The 24,015-nt window shown below is 35.6% G+C and overlaps 1 protein-coding gene across 2 annotated transcripts; it reads left to right on the top strand.

Annotated features, from left to right (window-relative positions):
* The first annotated feature begins 2,320 nt into the window (after positions 1 to 2,320).
* LOC110872927 (purple acid phosphatase 8) lies at positions 2,321 to 11,094 on the top strand. Of its 2 annotated transcripts, XM_022121834.2 has the most exons (7): positions 2,332 to 2,635; positions 6,041 to 6,197; positions 7,923 to 8,030; positions 9,361 to 9,485; positions 10,221 to 10,349; positions 10,475 to 10,542; positions 10,630 to 11,094. In XM_022121834.2, the coding sequence occupies exons 1-7, from the start codon at positions 2,441 to 2,443 to the stop codon at positions 10,841 to 10,843; spliced, it is 996 nt and encodes a 331-aa protein (XP_021977526.1). In that variant the 5' UTR covers positions 2,332 to 2,440; the 3' UTR covers positions 10,844 to 11,094. The 2 variants fall into 2 exon arrangements, with proteins under 2 accessions (XP_021977527.1, XP_021977526.1); XM_022121835.2 differs by lacking the exon at positions 7,923 to 8,030 and having other exon boundaries at positions 2,321 to 2,635.
* Positions 11,095 to 24,015: the final 12,921 nt, after the last annotated feature.

Raw genomic sequence — 24,015 nt, 5'->3', positions numbered from 1 at the left:
GTTGTACCCCGCGCTTCGCTGCGGGCGTTGCATGGGTTCAACATGTCGGCTAAACACGTAGTAACGTCGCGGTTAGACATGTCGACTATACATGTAGTGACAGAATGGCGTGCTTTGCTACGGGTGTTGCATAGGTTCGACGTGTTGGCTAAACACGTAGTGACGATATGGCATGTTGGCTAGTGACGATAGATATAATGAACATAAAGGAACACAAAAGTGGGTCGTCTAAGCATGTAACAACAATATTGTCGCTTTAAGAAAATATAAACCGCTTTGAAAACAAACTTTAAGCTACTCGTAAAACTTGATCACATGCTTGATTACTGGCAGGGGCGATGCTTTGAAGGGGCCGGGAGGGGCGCCCGACCCCCCGAACTTTTCGGCCAGTAGTGTTATATGTGTAGTTTTCGTATAGAAATTTTTAGGTATATATATTTTCGACCGCCGGTTCTATAGAAATTTTTGGGTATATACGTTTTCGACCCCCCGTTAAAAATTTCAAGCTTCGCCACTGATTATCGGTAAACTGTGGCTAATATCTATTTGGGATGATTATGCATTGAATTTCATCGATACCACTTTACACCAGAAAATATAAATGCAATTTATAACACAACCAAATTAACATTAACAATATATTAATATCAAGTCGTTTTGTTCAAGTTGTACAATGGCTTTGAATTTGGTTCACATTTTTAGAACCCTTTCTATCTTTCATTCCCCCGCCTCAATAATTCAGCACCCACCCCCCATCTCTACCACAATACAACAGCACCCTCACCACTAAACGCCACTCGCGGCACCGCAATAACGCAACCATTTGGCCACTACCACCACTTAAAAAACTTGCTAGAGAGAGAACAGGAAACCTTCACCTGTGAGGGTTGTGATTGAGGAGAAAGAAAATGTTATTGTTCATCTGTAAACATAAAAAATACTGTTCACCTCTATAAATGTTTAATATTTTTAGAAACTGGTTGTGAGTAGAGAAGAGAGAAAAAGTAATCATAAAAAAGTTATTTAATTGAAAAGAAGAGAAACAGATAGTGATTTTTAGTGTAATTGTAGAAATAAAGAAGAAATTTAAATTATATTAAAACTCCTGTTAATTCCAATTACACGAAACAGTGAGTGAAATTAAAACCACTAACTGTTGTGATGGACTTCTAATGGTTAGGAATGAAAGGTGCTTTAGGATGGATTTTGAACTGATTTGAAGATCAAACTTGCCAAAGTTGGTCGGTTCTCTTTGTTCTTCATATAGCCAAAACACACACAAACACCTTAGCAAATTTTGGCACGTGAAGTAAAATAGCGAAAGTTGACACACAAGTACACAACACTTTACCGAACATTCATATATGTGAGTGGCGAAGTTTGAGATTTCTAAACGGGGGGAGGGAAGTCATCGGACCTAAAAATTTCTATAAAACCGTGGGGTCAAAAACGTTATACCCAAAAATATCTATACGAAAACCACATACTATCCACTACTGAGCAAAAAATTCGAAGGATCCCCCTCCCCCCCCCCCCCCAAATGATTCGGCCATCCATGTGTGTGAAGTTAAATAGCAATAATTGACCTGTATACAAGTTTCCATCAAGATTTTTTTCTTTTTTGTATTTTTTTTTATGATAAGCCCCTCTAGTTTAAAATATTGACTTTTGATCATTGAAGCTAAATTTCCACTTTCAGCCTCAAAACATAACACTTTGGTACAATATTAGAATAATTATTTTAGACACCATAACAAACATTTCAAACATTATGTTATTTTATTATTATATTTTATAACAGAAATTCAGGATGTTACATGTTCAACTTGATTTGTTCAAACGGGGTTTACTAGATAGTAATCTAATCCCATTGTAGGATGACCACTTTATTGGGCGCTTCTGGTTGCTATTGGACGATATTTCAAGACAGATAATGTGGTTGTCGACGGGTAGGGTGTTAGAAAAGTTTGAGCATGAAAGTCGACCACTTGGGATGAAGAATTAGGGTTCTTAGCTGGTGTGGATATGGTAATGTTGATGGTACATGAGCTTTTGTTATTGTATTTTTTTAGTAAATGACATAGTCTTTGTACGTATTATATATGATAAAATTATTTAATTTATTTTTATATATTTGTTTATTTATTTATGTATTTATTATAAGCTTGTAGCTTCTGCATTAAAAGGTTGTTTCTAATATAAAGTAACATTGACACTGTTACAATTAACAATTAACATCAATAAATGGAAAAGCCTCAAGTCGATGCCAATTACACAAAACAACAAAAAAGCATAAAGAGTGGAACAAATAATTTTTTGTATTGAGGCTAAAATTGTAATTCTAGTTTCCATTCCAATATGGTAACTACTCTATATAAGAAGTCCCAAACTCCAAACAGAGTTCACTCAAGTACAGTTGTACAAAATTATAAGACTGGCCATGACAGCTATGAAGAATAAAATCTACACCACCATTCTTCTGGTGGTTTACGCGGTGGTTGCTACTGTTAATGTGGCGGCAGAGCTTCAACGATTCGAGCATTTGCCGACGAAAGCCGATGGGTCTCTTGACATTTTGGTGATCGGTGACTGGGGAAGGAGAGGATTATACAACCAATCCCATGTTGCTTTTCAAGTAATTTTCTTTTCTAATTTACCAATCAAATTAATGTAATTTACAAAATTTGAATTAAGTCTATGAAAGATACGTGGAATCCACACAATCACATATAACATGTGGGATTTATGGCCAAGAAAATCTATGACATGCAATTAATATAAGCACGTGTGAATTATGAGCTTGCGTCTTTTCGATTCCAAGTGCGATACACCTTTTAAAATGTCTGTGTCTAAGGGTGTAGGGAGTGATTAGACACTTGAAAGTGGTAAACTTTAAAATTAACCAATAAGAGTGTGTCATGTCAAAGTGGTAAACTATGATCAAAAGTGTTGGCAATCGTTATACACTTCATGAATTGGTAAACTATTTAAAAAAAAATGTGTGACTGGTTGAGATGCATAGACCCCACCACATACCCCCCACTCTCTCCCCTCTCCTCCCTCACCCCGATTCGGTAATCCCTCACCGATTTCTCCCCCAAATCGATAAAACTATTTCGGTAAACATGTAGGCATTGGTCACCGATCGGTGCCGAAGCCCTTTGCCGACTCCACTCCAGATGGCCTAAGGCTACTAGGTATGGGTGATGGGCCTCCTTCAAGGATGACTCTCCAGGCGTCACGTCATATCCTTGGAGGATACACCTCCAATGATGGAAGCAAGGAAATGGGTGATGGACCTGTCCCACCTAGTTATTTATTTATTTTTTTAAATTCATCTAGTTTTTTTTACATTTAATAATATATAAAATAAAATCATTAATATTAAAAACCAAACATTACATAAGTTAAAAAATAACCTAAAAAGATAAAAATCCTAACTCCACTTGTTCGCGTTTGGGTTCGGGTTGTATGGCTCCATGGCAAAAATAGAAGAAATGTTTATGATGCAGGGCTATCTTCTTATTTGAATTTTAAAAGTTTGTTTTATGTTTTATCTTTTATATTTATGTTTATCTCTAAGGTTGTCAGGGTCTAGTATAAATAAAGGTGTTGGTGAACATTTAAGTGGAATTTTTGATTGAGTTTTAATTAAAAAGAACTGTGTTCTTGGAACCTTTGGTTCATTTTATCGGTCTTTGATTACTAATTCTTCTAGAGCCATTTGAATGCTTCCGTAACTGCATCAGGTGGTATCAGAGCTTTGGTTTTCAAATGGCTCTACGTGAAGGCGAGTGTTTTCTTGTTCGAAGAGTCGCCGACCGAGGCATCGACAAGAACATTGGTGGTTCACGTGCTCGTGGAGAAGATCGACACCATGTTCGTAGAACCGCTGACCGAGGCAACGACAGAGTTGATCCTGATTCATGGGATCTAAAGATCAAACGGCTCCGACAACGAGTCCGAAATCTTGAAGAGATTAGACGGCTCAGACAACGAGTCCGGGATCTTGAAGAGATCAAACGGCTCCGCCAAAGAGTCCGAGATCTTGAGTTGCAACAGGAGATGCGCAAGACGGAAACCGAGTCGAGCACCATCGTCTGGGACGAAGGTGGCGACGGAGAGCAGCAGCCGTTTAGCCGTCATCCACACCGGTTCTTGGAACCAATCTATCTAGAGAGTGAGCCCGAAGACAAACCCAAGTTTGATGAGGATGGGATGCTCCCTGATGAAGAGGAATATTATTGGTCGCAACAAGCAGTTAATGGTACCAATCGAGAGGAAGAAGAGGAAAAAGACAATCATAAACCTTCAAAGGTTTCTCCAGGTATTTTTGCTGCAATTTCTAAAGATGATGCGGTGGCCAATGGTGGTGCTACGGTGGTTACGAGTGACACTATGATGGTTAATGGTGGTGTCACGGGTGATGTTGAAACGGGTTTGAAATTTCAAATCAATAAGCCAACAATTACGGGGAATTTAATGGTGTCTTCCAAGGGATCTACTATCAAAAATATTGAAATTCAAATGGAAAAAGATTTTAATTTGGATGGACTAATCCCGGTTTTCATGGATAAATATGCGTTACATGAAATGGATAACCTCATGCCACCTATGCATGAGGATAGCACACGTGGAAAACAATATGCAAATAAGATTTTGCATTTGGAGATGAAAATAAATAGTAAGTCAGTGGGATTATATGAGGAAAATGGTTTCTTGCATGGTCACGTATATGATCCATATCTTGGATCCACTCTGGTATCGTTTAATCAGTTGGGCGACCATACAAACTTCTCATCAGATAAATATATTGACGGGGAAAGGGCTATAGAGGGACCCGTTAACCCAATAGATCCGAAAGAAGATGACCCAGATGAATTATTTGAGCCGGTCAAATTGAATGCGAACAAGTCACGATTAGATGTTCCTTACGACCCAGGTGGCTTTGAACCGAAGGTAAAACTCGAGGACGAGTTTTTTTCGAAGAGGGGGAGTATGATGCAGGGCTATCTTGTTATTTGAATTTTAAAAGTTTGTTTTATGTTTTATCTTTTATATTTATGTTTATCTCTAAGGTTGTTCGGGTCTAGTATAAATAAAGGTGTTGGTGAACATTTAAGTGGAGTTTTTGATTGAGTTTTAATTAAAAAGAACTGTGTTCTTGGAACCTTTGGTTCATTTTATCGGTCTTTGATTACTAATTCTTCTAGAGCCATTTGAATGCTTCCGTAACTGCATCAGTTTATAAAAAGTAAAAGAATGGTATAAAGTTGAGTGAGAGAATGGGTTGAAGTTTGTAAAAAATGGGGTGATTTTGTAGGTATAAATATTGATTTTGGAAAGAATTAATATTTTTTTAAATCTAGCCGTTCCACGGCATAATTTTTTGTTCTCACATGCCCATCTCCAACGTCTCCTTGCAGACGTCTAGGACGCCGCTGCCACTCTGGAAATGGTGTTGGGGGCGTTGCCGGACTAGGCCGGGCTTGGACGACCCCCCACACCGGGTAGCCTAAATACACGCCCCCTATTACTTGTTACACCCTCTTATGAGAGGAAAGATAATGGGTCCCACACCCAAGTTTGTGAGATAAATGGGTGTAAGAAGTAAATAGGGGGGTGTATCTTTCCGAAAGTGAGTGTTACGTGATCCTTTGAGAGGATCAAACTCCAAAAGAAACAGATAGAGAAGAGACAAATATTTGTTGCAATTTTCTTCACTTCTTTTAGTAATGCATCGATTACAATTTAAATTACAATTTAAAGGGAAACAAAACAATAAACATGGTTCCTATTCTATGCCAGAAATGGGAAAATGCACATGGTGGGGCACCATTATCCTAGCTACATGCACGCATAAACTAAACGTGGTAAATCAATAATAACTACTTTGAATAATTCCAGTTCTTCAATAATAACTACTTTGAATTTGAATAATAATTTAATCATGTCAGTTTTTTCAGATTTAACCCTAAAACTAATCAATATATTTTTAATTTTTTATTATAAGTTTTGCTAATTTTGGGTTATTTCTAAGATGGGGAAAATCGGAGAAGAAATGGATGTCGACTTCATTTTATCAACTGGAGACAACTTTTACGACGATGGATTGATTGACGTGGATGATCCGTTATTTGATGAGTCGTTTACTCAAATATATACGGCAACTAGCTTGCAAAAACAATGGTACTCTGGTAAGATTCATATATCTTGTTTAACAAACCTGAATAAACAAAATATAGTAATCTTTGTTTAAGAAGTTTAGAGTTAATATTATAAAAAAACCAATATAATTTTTTTTGCGTCGGTATTTTCCTACGCATTTCCTACGGATATTCAAAAAAATTTCTTATAAAAAGACCATATTTATTTTTAAATAATAAAACTTTATATTTTAATATCTTTAATTTTATTTATTTTATTGGATTCCTACGCATTTCCTACTAATTGTTAAAATGTAAACAATTCCATTGGAAATTTCCGACACTTTTCATATGCACACCGATTCCTACGAATTTCCGACTAATGGTTAAAATGAAAACAAATTCTATCAAAAATCCATCGGAAAATTCCGACACTATTCCAATGCATACCAATTTGTCGCTTTTTTTGTCACAAAACTAAGACCTATTCTTGTTTGTCGGAATTACATGAGAAAAGTGTTAGAATTTTCATTCTTAGGAAAATTTGATATGCTATTTTATTGACATTGATGTCTCATAGGTTTTATACTTCTCTATCAACGTGGAACACAACATATAATAGAAACAAAAACTTATCAATTTCAAGTTACTTTACGTATAAATGCATACCACAATCAAATAATTATTAACATCAACAGTTTAGACCCTTGAAACACCAATCTAGGGTTGTCCAAACTGCTTGACGATCGCTTAAAAAATGCCCGAAAAATGTTCGTTCGATTCCCGCTCAGTTTTAAATGAGCCGCTCGGCTCGGTTCGATTTGAAAACGAGCCCAGCATAAGCAAAGGTCCGCTTGCTCGTCGATCGCTCGGTTTCGCTCGAATTATTTTTATTAAATAATTAATATATATGTATTATAGATTTTAAAGATTTATAACTTATAAGTATAAGTAGCCCATAAAAATACAAAGCCTAAGAATCAGATTTAGCCCAATTCAATACTAAGTCCTTACCCTAATTCCTAAACCCCACTCCCCATCGACTTGCCGACTTGTGTCTACACTCTACGACATTGAGTGAACTGTGAAGACTGAACTTTAGAGACACCGGCACCTGCTCCTAGCTCCGGCGACCGAAGAAGATGTTTATGGCTTTTGAGCTAAATGACAATTGTATTTTGCACTTTATTTTGTGCTTCATATTTGATTTCAGTTATGAACATTTTAGGATCATGATTTCAGTTATTTTGTGCCTTGTAATAGTCTTCGTTTAAGGTTTTTTTTTTTTTTTTTGTTTTGATGCACATGTTTTTTCTATTGTTGAGAAAAAACCGAGCGAAAACGATCCGCTCGATTAAAATTCGAACCGAGCACGAGCATCATTTTTGTGCTCGGTTTTGCAAAATCGATCCGAACCGATTTGCTCGGTTATAATTCAATCCGAGCATGAACAGGCCCTCACTCGGTTCGGATCGGCTCATGAACACCCTACACCAATTCGAGGGCTTCAGAGGAAAGATGACATGTTCTTTAAACATCCACAATGACTATTTTAAACAAGCTTAAAACATTTTAAAACAATTGAAATGGGATTGAATTCATTTTTTTATTTGCTAAATAAAATTTATAATTTAATTCCTTACCACATTAACCCACAGATAAAATTTTATTTGCTATTTGACACATTGGTGTCGTTTATATATTAACTTTTGGTAAGTGTATTAAAATTATGAATTATATGACACATTAATCTGATGTTGTGTATATATGTTCTAGTGTTGGGAAATCATGATTACAGGGGCGATGTCATGGCACAACTGAGCCCTGTTCTTTCGCACAAGGACAGTAGATGGCTTTGTCTTAGATCATTTATTGTAGATTCAGGTACATCAATATGTTTTTAATATTACTTTACAACGCCCATGGCTTTATAGCCTAGTGGCATCTTGATGGTGGGATAAGGCTTTGGACCAATAGGTCCTGGGTTCGATTCTCACAAGGGGGGTTTTCCCATGTTTATTGGGCTTCCTCCTGAATTGGTGTGGCATTATCTCCTAGTGGAGATGGATATGATCGGGTGGTTCCTCTGGTAGCACGATGATACTTCAGTGGTCCGTCAGTGATCCAAATTTGCCGTTCAAAAAAAAAAAAAAAAGAAAAAATATTACTTTACAACACAGTACACGTGCACATCTGTATATAAGTGAATGTATTTGTACATGTGTAGGATCCACAATAATATAAATATTATAGTAACCATGGACTTATAGCTCAGTGGTTTTAAGTAAATGAGGGAAGACTTCTGATCGAAAGGTCTTGAGTTCGATTCATGATCTACCCGGGTTTTACCGGCTCTGCATTGTCGTGTCCTCGGGCGGGTGCAGGGTCGGGTTTTCCCCGGAACTGGTGGCATGGTGGGCTAGGGGCTCCGTGCGTGCAGGTTGGGCTGCCGCACGCTACCTTTCGGCCAATGGGTGCCGCGTACGGAGTACCCGACGATTCTTATGTTGTACGTTAAAAAAATATAAATATAATAGTTTTATAACCGCAAAGGCTATATAAATAAATTGGATAATACAAATATAAATGATAGGTGATTTGTAAGATAAGTATAAGTGTTTAGATTTATTTTTTATATGATATTTGTATTGTTATATAATATAATGGTAAAATAGTCTAAACACACCCACACACATATATATGTGGTGTTTTTATAAAAAAAAATAATGTTATGCAAAATCACCTATAAAAAAATATAATTTATATTAAAAGATTATTTGTACATCCACAATTTATATTTATCTAGTGGAATAATGTATTTCAAAGTTATACCCTTAACTACCTATATATCAAAACTAGGTGAAAAATACACAACCATTTTGGCGGTAAGGTTACCTGAGTGTTTGAGATAATCTCATATGATTATTTTTTTTTTCTTAAAAGCTAACAACAGCATACTTTTGAGTGATTGAAAATATAAAAAATATTTTAATTTATTTAAGTAAAATAAACTGTTGCTAATAAATAATTTGATATTAGTTACTTCAGTCAAAATATTTATAATGTAGTAAAAAAAAAAAAATACAAGTTTTCTAAAGTTAAACATGTACCACAATCTAATATTTGTAGATGGATCAATATTCACACTACACGCCACATCTACCAATGTCTAATATTTATATTTATTTTAAGATATCGTATTGTTTTTATTCAGGAATTGTGGAACTTTTCTTCGTTGATACAACACCATTTCAAGATAAATATTTCAATCAAACAAAACATACATACGATTGGAGAGGCGTGCTTCCTCGTGAAGAATATCTATCAAATGTTTTAAAGGTGTGATCAAGACTCTTTCAAACTCAACCCATCACAAATTACAACACTTATCACATCTTGCATATTCATATATTGAAAATGTATAAAAGGTGTAGTAGCTTGTGGCATAACAAGGTCGAAACATGACAACACTTATCACATCTTGCATATTCATATATTGAAAATTAATAAAAGGTGTACATCGAGTAGCTTGTGGCATAACAAGGTCGAAACATACAATTTTTTGGTATGATTTACGTCAGTTGAGATGATTGGTAACATTACTGAATATTAATCCATAATATCCTCAACAATAGTTTTGTTTTTGGTTTTTTAATTTTGACCGCTATACTTTTCAAACTACTTTACTTTGACCCTTTTTTTATATATGGTTAAACATATATCTAAAATATTCAATAGTTAAACACATAAGCTGATAAGCATTATCTTATCTTATTTGCATATGAAAAATAAAGTGGAATGTAAAAAACAAAGAGTATCAAGTTCGATCTAAGTGGTATAATTACTTTTAAAATGGTTATTGAACGATATATCACTTCTTCTTAGTTATGATTACCTCAAAAACTTCATTTTAGCTCTCGGTTTTACTTGTTGAAATGAGAAGTTATCATTATTTATGTGACCAACTTGACCTGGACCGAAAATTGGGGCATACAATAGACATTTGAGCACTAAAAAAACTGGCTTTAGCGCTCGTAATCTTTGTTGATTGTTGCCCTTTTGTTGTACATATAGGAGGTTGATACGGCACTTAAAGAATCAAGTGCCACGTGGAAATTCGTAATTGGCCACCATACACTTTTCAGTGCCGGACATCATGGAAACACTCAAGAACTTGTCGATCAACTTTTACCTATCCTTGAGGTATGTATAATCATTCCATTCTATTGATACATGCCTTATACTATACGTATATGTATAGGTAGGTACATCTACATGTATATGTATATGCGTATGAAACGCTAACTACCACTGGTAATTTTTTGTAGGCAAATGATGTGGATCTTTACATAAATGGGCATGATCACTGCTTACAACACATCAGTAGTAAAAATAGGTAACTATCTAGGAGTATTTTCTTCTTTTACTAGTCTAGAAAAAAAAAAAAAAAACATTTATAGATGATAGTAACTCTCATGTGCAGTCAACTTCAATTTCTAACAAGCGGGGGTGGATCAAAGGCATGGAAAGGCGATGTTAACCAATGGGACCCCAATGAAATGAAGCTTTATTACGATGGTCAGGGTTTCATGGCACTCCGAGTAACCGTAAATGAAATCGGTGTGACTTTCTATGATGTGTTTGGTGAAATCATCCACAGCTGGAAGACCTCCAAATACACTCACATGGACGCATAAAACCATGAAAATCTATAGATGGTTATATATACATATATATATATTGATATTGTTTGAGTGGATGAGATGGTGTAATGCATATAATAAATGGATTAGTGGGAAGGCTCGCGCGTTGCAGCGGGTATGTCTGTTTTGTCGCATTGTACTTGTTGGGGTTTCTGGTGTCTATATGACGTTTGTGGGCTATTTGTTACGACGACGGCCTTTTTATGGAAATAAAAAGTCAAAATATAATATTAATCTTCCATCACCATCAAGCACTAATAAATCCATCACGTTCTTATAGTATTAGATTTAGTAGAAGGCTTAACCCATGTACACACAATCAAACATGCAATTGTTGAGCTTTTCCTTAATGGTAAAAATTCATATTAATATTTTTCTCCATAATAGCTATATACCTATATTTCCCGCATCCAAACACATGTTTGATACAATAAAAAATATTTATTATTTAGTAGTGATTAATGATGTAATGATGCTTTTGTTTTGGTGTTTCTTTGGTGTAATGTAGTCTGCATCTTAAATATGGATAAATACTTAAAATATAATTTTAATATTCATCTTATAATTTACATGCAACATTACAAAAACAGATATACATTCTTCCCAACGAAAGTTTCTTATGAAAAATATGAAATAAGATTATATATCCTTAAATACAATTAATGGATATTCTAGGTTTCTATGTGCTCATCAGATGACAAACTGTTAAGTAAATTACCATAAGGGTAAAAAACCTAATTTCTTTAATAACATATTGTTTGGAAATTACCTTCATATGTGAATTTTAGAGAGCAAGGGTAGAAATGAAAGAACATGGCAAAAATATATGAGTTTGATGTAGATTTGTTCTTGACCTTTGGTATACCATCTTAAAAGTTATGCAAATTACCATAAGGATAAAAAACCTAATTTCTTTAATAAAGTGGTATAGATATAGATATATTGAGGTTATAATGGTTACAAATAAATTATATTACAAAATTACGACCCAAGTTGTTTTGATGGGTATGCGAGAAGGAACAAAATGGGCTGCTCGGACAAGCCATGGCTTATCCAATTACACATATGTTAAACAAAAAATTTGTGTTTTCTTGGCTAGTAGTGGGATCACTTTTCATTCGTCCCTTTTATTTTTGTAATCTAAGTCCTTGTAGTATACAAACTTTTTCTCTGTGTCCCTGACTCTAAGGGTGAGAGGGGCATTTCTCTCTTAGGAGAGTCCCCGCTCTTATACACACCCAATCAGTACGTGCCACGTTAACTGCTCTCTTAAGTTCCCATTTTGCACTCAAATGTTGGCATCACTCCACTCTCACAATTATTTTTTTATAAAAAAAGAAGAAAAAATATGATTGGTGGAAAAAGAGTGGACCCACATTAACAACCAATCACCCCCTTTCTCTCTCCCCTCTCTCTCTCCTCTCTCTCTCTCCTCTCTCTCATGCGGTAACCTCTCACCGATCCCCCACCCCGCTTCCCCTCCCCGAGTTGATGGCGGCGGTGTACCCACACGGCAACTTGGGTCACCGAATGTGCCCCGTGCACCGTAATAGACATTATATTTCCCTTATGTTGTTTGTGTTAGCCGATAATATTAACCAATATTATTGGCTTTGATTTTGTAGATATTATTGGAATAATAAAACAAATGAGAGCACATAAGAAAGCATTTCGAAAATGGCACATAAAGATGTTACAAGAAATTAACACATGAATCAAGTATGGTCAAGAATGATGTTTAACTATAGACTAGGTTAAAAGCATGACAATTTTCCTTATTTACTATAGTTATGGCCCTGATACCAATCTGTCACACCCCAACCAATGGCGAAAACATCGGAGTGAGACGAAATAGATTTCTTATTACACAAAACGCTAAAATTCGCGACAAGTAATTAAATAACGAATTTCATTTCATTTCTAAAAGTCGATTACATGGATTGAAATCAAATATAACAATTTGAAATAAAAGAATTACAATACAATCAATACACAAAATTTAAAATGTGTTTCTAGGCATCCTACTAAGTTCCATGCATCATCAACATCATCAATAACCTGCAACATGTTTTAGAAGCATAGTTCAATACAACGTATTGGCGAGTACACTAGTTTTAGACACAAGGCATAGGTATAAAAGTATTTCTCAATCCAACATAGCATTTTGGTATACAAGGTCAAACTAGCATGCATAACTAAAAGTCAAACCCAAGTGTCCACAAGAATTATATGTGTCCCTCGCCACAAAAGTAACGAAACTAAGTATGAATAATATGTGTCCCTCGATACCGAAATATCGAGACTAAAAAGAATATAACTTAACAAAACCCCGTCGGGTGGTGTGCTACTCCTATAGCGCCATAATTGTTAAGGTGGGCTAACAAGTAGCATGAATTCTAGCATGAACCTAAGCATAACAAAGTATGTATAACGGATTGAGTGAATAAAGCATGTTTGTATGAATCATGCATTTTAACAAGTTAAAACATGTTGCACCCAAAGTGTGTTAAAGTGAAAAAGAATCAAGTGTACTCACAAAATTGCTAAGTCTTCCGATTATCCAAGTATTGACGAGTTTAATGAGATTAGGAGAATGAATGTGTTCAGATTGGAGCTTAAGGAATGTCTATATCCGAGATTTAGAGTACATAAAATATGTATATAAGAAGTTAAGTACTTTGATGATGTAACTTAGTACCATGAAGAATAATCATTTGATTATCATCAAGGGTTCGGTTTTTATATAAGTATAAGTCCATAGAGTATCATAGAGTATCATAGAAGTCATGCATGGAGGTAGGAGGATAACCTTCCTTTATCCTCTTTCGTAAGATTCACCAATGCACAAGTTGTCACAAGGACAACAAGTATGGTCATGAATAAGATAAGATGGAAATGAAAGGTACATATTATTCAACGGACAAATCATCAAGTGAGGTAGTGGATTTAAGGTAGGATAGCCCAAGCTTCCAAGTAATCACACAAAACCAACACAAGTCTTGTTACAAGAACAAGCTTGGACGATACAACACTTGTGGGTTAAAACCTTACAAAACAGAAAGTTTGAAGTGAATAAACACCTCCTAATTTGTATGAAACAACCTTAGTTAGGCTCACTAATCATAGACTTAATTAGGAGCATAGGGACATCAGTTTGTTTGAAGAAAACTCAAGTTTAGAAATATTTTATTCAAAACAGGAAGTTTCTTCACTTTACACCTCAAATATGGTGATGTTCCATCTTGGTTTTCCATGGAAAACCTATGGAAACACTCCTAGAGGTGTTCCAAGTGTTAAGAAGGAAGAAACAAGTAGAAATGTGAAGTAAAAGTTAGTTAGAATTCACTTGGAAAGTCTTAAACTTTCTGACTAGAATCTGATTGTTTGTGTAATTTAGAGAGTGTATTGGAGAGGATTTGATGTGTTTGTAAAGTGGTAAGTGAGTGGAAATGAGGTGGGTTTTATAGGTGAGGTTTAGAGTGAGTTAGGTGAGTGATTAATGAAGAAAACACAACTAACAAACCCAAATTCGCCCAATGGAAGACCAGCAAACAACTTTCTGCGGATCAGGCCCTCTGGCGGGCCGTGAGAGGGGAAAGGGGGACAGTCACGGGGCGCGAGAGCCTCTGGCCGGAGAACTTTGTTGTTTTCTTGTCAAGTTTAGTCCCTTATGTTTCTAGTATGGTACTTTTAAGGTGTTTTATGCATAAAAGGTATGTTATAAGGGGTTTTTATGTAATTCAATCATAAGAACAAGTATAAACAAGTATGATTAAGTATATGAGTTGCGAATAAGTATAGTATACGCTCAAATGATGTATAATTCATGTATGTCACGTTTATCGCACGTTTTCAAGAATTACGAACAAAGTATCATATGTATAATGAATTCAAACGTATGAACATGTACGAATATGCAAAGTATAATTTGTAAGGAATAATGAATTTTATTACGATCAAAGTCTCGGATTTTACAACGGTACAACGAAAGACGATTACAAGGAATACAAGTTCCCCAAAAACAGAAATACAAGACACGCTTTCTAATTAGTTAATGGATCTCCTTAGACAGGGCGATCCGTTATCTCCGTTCCTATTTGTTATTGTTATATAGGCATTCTCATGCTTATTTAAGAAGGCGAGTGTTAGTGGTTCCTTTGATGGTATTAGTCTTCCTAATGACGGATCGATTATGACACATCTTCTATACGCTGATGATGCTATTATTTTGGGTGAATGGTCCGCTTTTAATTTTAATAATTTGAAGAGGATTCTTAGAATTTTTCATTTATGCTCGGGGATGAAAATTAATCTTCATAAATCTACGCTTTTTGGGATTGGAAAAAATAATGAGGATATTGATAAGATGGCCGATGCTTTGGGGTGTAGGATGGGAGTTATTCCGTTCATTTATTTAGGAATCGAGGTTGGTGCGAATATGAACAGAGTGGTTAACTGGGATCCGGTTGTCGATGTTTTTCGTAAGCATTTACCGAAGTGGAAAGCGGAAACGTTATCTATAGGAGGTAGAGTGGTCCTTATAAAGTCGGTTTTAGAAAGTTTGCCGACGTATTACTTTTCTCTGTTTAAGGCGCCTAGGAAGGTGGTTAATTCGTTGGAGGCTCTTATCAAAAGATTTTTATGGGGAGGTAGTGAAGAGGTGAAAAAATTACATTGGGTGGCATGGGATAGGGTCGCAAGTCCAAAGGATGTGGTGGGGGGGGGGTTTAGGGATAAAAAAATTGGACATTACTAATCAAGCGCTTTTGGTGAAGTGGTTATGGAGATACAAGAATGAAGACCAAGCTCTCTGGAGGAAGATGGTTGATGTGATTCATGGTAGTAACCGAAGATTGGATTTGTTACCGGTTAATTCTTGTTTCGCGGGTGTTTGGAAGCATTTAGTGGAGGCGGCCAAAAAAATATAGGTCAACGATCAGAGAATTCTTGATAACATGCAGGTGGAAGTTGGTATGGTGGTTTGACTCGGTTTTGGTTAGACAAATGGTGCGGTCAGACTTTGTTGAAGGATAAATATCCGTTGTTGTTTCGGTTGGAGAGAAATAAACACTGCACAGTTGCTGAACGAATATGCAGGTGGGGCCGCGCTGTGGTATGTGTCTGGGACTGGTCGAACAACCCTGCTTCTGTGCAGGAACTTTTGGAATTGACGGACTGCAGGATTCTGAACGATGACTGGTTTCTAACGCATAGTAAAGACAATTGGTACTGGATGGCTAACAAGGAGAAAACTTTTACGGTTGCGAATGTAAAGAGATGGCTAGATAGTGGAGTCGCTCGAGATAATTGGTACAAGATGGAGTGGTGTAAGTGGGTGCCAAACAAGTGTAACATTTTTTAGTGGCGTGTTGAGATAGAGAGAATTCCGACTAAAAGTGCTTTAATGAGAAGAAACATTCATGTGGGTAGTAAGCTTTGTGTTTTTTGTGAAGATATGGAAAAGACAACGGGGCATCTTTTTACGGTTTGCGCTTTAACTTCGGCTGTTTGGCAAGGTATCTCGGAGTGGTGTAATGTTCCTAGTATTTTTGCTTTTGATATACACGACTTGATCGAGCTTTACAAGAGGATTCCTGGATCGGATATAAAGAGAAAGGTTTTTCAAGACATAGTTATTATCATATGTTGGCGGATATGGAAGGCACGAAACGAAAAGGTTTTTTCTAATACATCGACAACGGTGGTTTCTATCCTGGCGGACATCAAAGCTTTAGGATTTCTGTGGTTTAGAAATAAATTCAATGATGTGTTGGTAGATTGGAAAAAATGGTGTAATTTCAATTTCATGTAATTTGGTTTTTTGTTTTGCCTTCTCAGCCTCCGCCTTGGTGGCTTTGTTGGCATTTTGGTGGTTTTGTTAATGAAAGTTATTTTTCAAAAAAAAAAAAAAAAAAACTTGTACTATTTTTCACATGGGATTTTTTCAATTCAGAATCCCATATTCTCTAAATTAACAAAATACAACTCATACTTATTTAAATGTAACAAGTTGAAACCTGTAAATAGGGGTGTTCATCAGGTCTTTTCTTTGGGTTTCAGGTTTATCGTGTAACGCTCCGCTTTTTCGTAACTTTCCTTAATTAAAAAACGTGTCTTGTATTTTTAGTTTTGGAAGCTTGTTCTGTTTTTATTTCGCATTTCGTTTCAAACCATTGTAAATCCGAGACTTAGATCGCAATGAAATTCTATTTTTTATACATGCTTATACGTGTTGCAACACTCGGATTACACGTTATCAATCTCGAATGCATACGCGCAACCGATACTCGACATACCGGTACTCATAACTTATACATGCTTGTCAACTATTAAATACGTGGTTAAATTATAATAATAATAATAATAATAATAATAATAATAATAATAATAATAATAATAATAATAATAATAATAATAATAATAACAACAACAACAACTCTAATAATATACTATTAGTATACTAACGTAAGATTTCATGAAAATAAGATAAGTGTCCTTTTTTTTTGTTTAAACAACTAAACAAAATGATGTGTAATAATTAATATAAGGGTAATTAAAACCTAACATAATATATTATTTCTAACTTGTAAAAAATGGAACTAGTGATGGCAGCCAATAACCGAACGCAGCATATGGCTGCTATATGGCTGATATTAGTGGGTTGTTTTACTTAATTTACACATACTAAATAACCAACTGGGGTGTCCCAGTTGGCCAGTCCCACCTCTACTCTTCATAGAGACCCGGGTTCGAGTCCAGGCAGGGGGTATTCTGCCACCTTCTTTCCAGAGGGAAACGGACTCAGCTCGGGATGGGGTATTCACCGCCAGGCAGCATTGGGACGTTGCTAGCTTGTGGAGTGGGATCACTCCAGCGGCCGGGAGGTCCGTGCAATAACCCCCCTAATTTACACATACTAAATTCACATTATATATCATAGTTTAGTTGCTTTAATAACACCCTATAATGTGATCACTTGTATACTCAATTAATTATTAAAACAAAAAAAGGGTAAGATTAATGGCTGGAAACAGCCATACGACCGCAACTTTGGAGGATGTGTTGATTGTCTTTTTTTATTGCTAACCATCACCTAATTGCATTAAAGACCTAACCAACTTAACCCTAATCATTCCCTTATAAATACGATGCCTCCTCCAAGCTCAAATCACTTTACAAACACTTCCAATTCACTCAAAAACACCCTCTAATCAGCTGATTATATCAAGTTCGAGCATATTGTTCTAGCTTCACGAAAATGAGCATAACTTCTTCATTTCTTGTCCAATTTAGTCCATTCTTTTTCCTATGTGTTTGGATTGACCTTAGCTTCGATTCCATGGGTTTTTCACAGTAAATAAGTCCCTGGAACTCCGACAAAAAGGCTCCAAAGTTCACTGTTCATTTCTGATTTCATCTAATCTTTACTAAACTCGTTCAACTTGAGTCTAACTCATCTCAAACCTATGTCCTTATGCTTATAACCACTTTTATGGTTAGTTAGGCTTAAAAACAAGGTTGAGACATTCAAAATCAGAGTTTAAACCTCATATACATTCTGTTTTGTTTATGGTTTTTATCCCACAAGTAATGTTTAAGTCCAAGACTTAATGTAGGAGTGATTATGGACTAACTTGGGTTGTCCAACATAAAATCCTCACATTACTCGATGATTTCTTATAGACTAGTTGTTTATATTCTTTTATTATTCATAATTCATAACCCTCCTTGTATGTTTTTACATCAAGTTTAGTGGTGAACCATAAGAGGTACCTAAATGGAAGCTTGTTCTTCCTACCTCCTACATGACTTCCATGATACTAGAGGTGCCTAAATGAAGAATAATCTTCTACCTCATGCTTGATTAATGGACTAAATAATACCTATAATACTTATACCTATACATACTATTCGAACTCTTGATGGTGGACTTGTGTTCATTTGTCAAGATATTAGAATAACATCATCTAAGGCATAAGACTTGTTACGATTCTAATGAGTATATTACTCATGAAAACAATAACCCTTGAGGTTTCATAGTGTCAAGAACAAGTACTTAGTGTTAAAAGATGATTACTTTTGAATACTTATATTCTTGTGTTTTAACTTCCTAAATCCCTAAACAAACACATTCAACCTTCTAACCTCATCAACTTCGTCACATTGGATAATCGAAAAGCATATGTAAATTTGTGAGTATACTCGCAACCCCTTTTTTTATGTTTACCACTTATTTGGGTGTAACATGTTTAACTATTAAACTACACTTAAACTTATTCTTTATTCAATGCACGGAAACAATCCTTATACATGAATACAATGTTATGATACTTGATGCTTACGTGGACCATACTTATGTGATATGTTTTAGTCATTAGCTTTCACGAGCCTCCATTCGACATGTATAGCGCTATAGGAGTAACACACCGCCCCCCTTAAACTTGTGGTCATGTCGAATTAACTAAACTTTCTTGCGTAAACAGAGGATTGGCTAGAAATATTGCATGCCATGTTAGGTTGATCTTGTATAAACTAAGTTGCCATGTGGATTCGTTTTAAACTTTTATACTTATACTCATGCTTAAACTTGTATACTCGCCTTTGCTTCTGCATTGAATTGTATTTTAAACATGTTACAGGTTGAGGATTGATGATGCTACGAAAATGGATTAGCAAAGATGCCTAGATACTCATTTAGACCTTTAGGTTTAAAGTGTTGTATAAATTTTGTTATGTTATGTTGAACAATGTTGTTATTTGAATTTCTTGTAATGCTTTGACAATTTATCTATGAAATGAAAATGGTTGAATTAAATATTGCCACAATTAGTGTTATGAAGTCTCTTGCAATCTTGAACAAGTCCCACTCCGATGATTCCTCCATTGGTTGGGGTGTGACAGATTGGTATCAGAGCCATAACTATAGGGAATTAGAAAAAGTAGGAATGCTTTTACCTAGTCTATAGTTTTAGAGCCTTATTTTTATGTTTTGCTACATGCATGTCACTTTATATGTTTCTTATTTATTCTCTTTGAGCCTTTTATGTGACAACCCTCACCAAACCGGGTATCCATACGAATTAATTAATATTTAATTGATGCTTAATTACTGTGCTTGCTTACAATTGTGGATATACTGCTTCTTAAATTCTGATACATACACATACATGCATCATACTTTATTTACTGTCACTCCATTATTTACACAAAACTATAGTGACAAACTTGATGCACAAAAACACAGTAGCACAATGAACGGATAACCCAGTAAATGTGCTGACATAGCCAGCACCAGACAGACACTATCTCTAAGGCCAGTATGAGCCGGGAATAGTTTACTACACTAGTAGGAAGTGTAGAGAAGAGAGGATTGTAGAACTGCGTCACTAGGTATTAGTTATAGTGACCAGATGTGCCTAAAACATGTTCTAAACACAAAATCCTGAACTTTAAAACAAAATTCAGCATTTAAGCTAACTAGTAAAGTGCAAAAGCGTGGAAAAATAATACTAGACACTTTCTAAAGTGTCGGGAATTCTTTGTGTCACTAAAAATAATATTAAAGACACTTTAAATGCTTATTAAGCACTTTAACGGATTAATATCCAACCGAACAACCGGACTTTACCCGGAACCTAAAGATACCATCGTGCAAGGATTGACAGTGAAGTTTTAGCAGTGGATAGAAAAGGAAGATAACAGACCAAAATGTTCCTTTTTGGGTAACCCCATTCCTGCTCGTCAAAAAGAAGGATGATGATTTTCAATTAAACATCAACTACCAGGAGCCGAACGAGCTAACGCACGAGAGTCGGTGACTCTTACTAAGGGCTAACGAACCTCTTACATAACTGGCTATGAGGACCCAACTACTACTACATGACTGGTCGACGATCGAGCGTCGCTAGCGGTGAAATTCAGGAAGAAAGTATACCAGGGCGAGATTGTGGGACAATGACTTGTTCTTAGACATAGACAAAAATGGTATTTCCTACACAATGTACAAACCGGATTCCACACGGGATGCGAGATCTGGAGAATCTAGAAAGCTTATATCTGGGATCTTTGGGAACCCAGGATCAAACTCGTAAGAGTTTTACTTAGGAACCATATCTGTCAACTCAATCAAACGTCATTAATTTGACAAACTTGTCACTTCAGTTATCAAACCGAAAGTACTTAAATTTGCTTCCGTTGAAGTCTTCACTTTTACTTCTAACGAGTAGATATTGCATCTCTACTCCCTGCAAAGTAGTTGCATCACGTTAATTTTCTTCGCTGAGAGCGGACACACACCTGTTTCGATACTTGGTCATTCCTTCATTTTAGCAAGTACTCAATGTTTCAATACTCGGAAACTTTCATGACACACATGCATCATTTGCTACTCATGTGGTTTTGTTTCAAACAAACACTTCATTGGAATTTAAATATTACCTTGCTAAGCCTAATTGCTGATTCGTGATTCTAATGACCTACATTACTGTTATTGTTGACTCTTTTGTTATCAAGTCAACACACTTTATTGAAACCGCTTTCTTTCAAGCTACGTTTAAGGTTTACGTTTGCTACCATGCCAAGATTTCCTTGTTGATACGTACGTTTCTTGTCGGGTTACGCTGAAACTAAGTTCGATTGCTTGAACTTATCCAGTTCACATGTTTGATTTGAGACGCCATATGATGTATTGAGAGCATCATATTCTAATACTTTGGCAAAGATTCTTTTGAGTCGTAGAAGACTTATTTGGTCTATGACTCCACTAAACCGTTGATTGATTTCGGTACCTTATGGGATACTTCCACAAAATTGAAGCTTGGGCTAATTGGGTTACTCATTTCATACATGGATTTAATTGCCTATTTATTTGTTAACAATCCATTTTGATATCCACGGTCGAAGCAGTCTTAACACAATTGTGTGTTAAGACAATGGTACATATATTCATTTCGTGAGCACCATGTACCTCCTGACGATTCTTTCGTTGTCAATCAAATGCCTTACAGTACTTAAGAATTTTTCATCTTCGATCAAAACAGTGATACTTCGATGTCCCATATTCAACCGAAAACTTTATGACATTATGAAAATCAATTCTCCAGGCTTGTTTCGGTACACTTTCATCTGATCTCAAAACGGTGAACTTGTTCAATCACCGCTATCATGGAATTGTGTCATTGCGACACCTTGTGGTGTCATTACAGATTGTAGCTTGTACTGATCATGGTCAACCGTTTCACGCAAAAATACATAAACTTTTGTTGACTTTTCATTTAGACATTCCTGATGCAACTACAAATCAAAGCAAGGATACACCAGATTCGCTTGTGTTCACTCGGCGTATTCTCGCCATTCAAAACGTTCAACACACTGAATCTTACTGTCACACCCCGACCACGTAAAACATACAAAACGTGGCGGAAACGTCGGGGAGTGTTGTAACAGAATCATTGTTTCATAACACATGGAAATTTAAATATTGTTTTATTGATTAAATGAACTCGTTGTTCTATTACAATCACATAAGTACAACTATGATCTTCCAAGTTTTAAAGTTGCTAAGGCACGAGTCCATCCTAAATGTAGCATGTATCAACAATCATCTCAAGACAGCACCTGAAACATGTGTAAAAATAGGTACGTCAGCATAAAAATGCCTGTGAGATACATAGGTTTTGTGAAAACGGAGTTCATGACTTATGTTTGAGAAATGTTTAGTCATGAACTTTGTAAATTTGCTTTGTCTTGTAAATCATTTGAAAAACGATAGGATCAGATGATATGTATAAATAAGAGAATAATGTATGGTTAACTGAATAACCATGTAAAATGAGTTTGTATAAGTTAAGTTGTTTGAAAAACAATGTTTTAATAAAACGTTTATGGTATATATAAAATATACCTTGGTTTTAAGAAAGCTGAATAAGTAATATATTAAAATATATTTCAGTTCCAATATTGTTAACCCAAGTGTACTAAATAACGCCACGGTATGTAATGCAATGAAAACACTTATATATAAGAAGTACCAGCGGCGTATCTACCATGTTTTCATCACATTACACTCGTTCCGTTATCTAAACACTAACCAAAACCAAATCGTTTGATAGATAGTATATTAAATATACTTTAGTTGTTCAAAATAATAGTTTTCAGTAGTATATTACAAGTATACCTTGGATTTATAAATAACACATTAAACCATGTTTTAGTTTTGTAACTAACATATCAGTATATGCTTTGGACGTGATAAATAACATATTAAACTATGTTTTAGTTATGTAAGTAACATATCACAATATGCTTTGGATGATTACAAAATATATGTTGGTTCTGTACAATACCACACATGAGAGTATATCAAACTATACTTTTTGGGAGTATATCAAAATATACTTTAAAGGTGCGATTTAAGAATTCATTCAGACCTGGTGCATCAAACTACACCTTTGAGACTATAGGGATACCACAAAGGAAATCCCTATTTGGATGGAGAAACGAATTGGTTTCAGACATTCCATGACAACAGGAATGGGGTGTCTAGTCCTATAGCGCTATATCATACTACCAATCGGTCTGGTGAACAAAATAAGTACTATTCCAACAATCACTTTTGTAATTTTTGAGAAATCAGTGTTTAAACCATAGATAGTCATTTAGTTTGTCAAAAGATAAATATTAACATGTACAATCAATTATACTTTGAAATCATGAAAATAACAGATAGGTACACATGCTTCACCCCAAAATAGTTCGGAAAACAGTAAAAGAGGGGAACTATGTACTCACCTGAGATTGCTTTGGATTCCTTGTATAATAACCGGATAATGCTAAAGATCACGGAATATCAACGGCACGGAGGGTCCCCGAGTGCTAATCAAGACCAAATAGCTCAGGTATGAAACAATGGTTTCAACTTAGAGCTTCAAGATCTGATTTTGTGATTTTTACACTAAAGGGGGGGGGTATTTATAGGAAAACTGGAACCGTTAGGATCGTTTTATCGAATATCGTGCCTTGATCTCGTGCGTACATGTGTCCAAGTGGATAAGTTCAGTGAACTTGACCCTTGGCTCTTCATTGGGTGAAAAGGCATCGCCCTTTGATCGAACGAAAGGCCAGATTCTGCATTAAATGCAAAATCTTTCTGTCAGACATGTTCACGC

This window comes from Helianthus annuus, chromosome 8, assembly GCF_002127325.2.
Source record: "Helianthus annuus cultivar XRQ/B chromosome 8, HanXRQr2.0-SUNRISE, whole genome shotgun sequence".
Classification (NCBI taxonomy): domain Eukaryota; kingdom Viridiplantae; phylum Streptophyta; class Magnoliopsida; order Asterales; family Asteraceae; genus Helianthus; species Helianthus annuus.
The sequence above is the reverse complement of the archived record's forward strand: the minus strand, read 5'-3'. Positions and strand labels throughout refer to the sequence as shown.

Coding starts and splice junctions, on each gene's coding strand:
- LOC110872927 (XM_022121834.2), top strand. CDS start 2,441: ATGACAGCTATGAAGAATAAAATCTACACCACCATTCTTCTGGTGGTT. Junction 2,636..6,040: donor AATCCCATGTTGCTTTTCAA/GTAATTTTCTTT, acceptor GTTATTTCTAAG/ATGGGGAAAATCGGAGAAGA. Junction 10,350..10,474: donor AACTTTTACCTATCCTTGAG/GTATGTATAATC, acceptor AATTTTTTGTAG/GCAAATGATGTGGATCTTTA.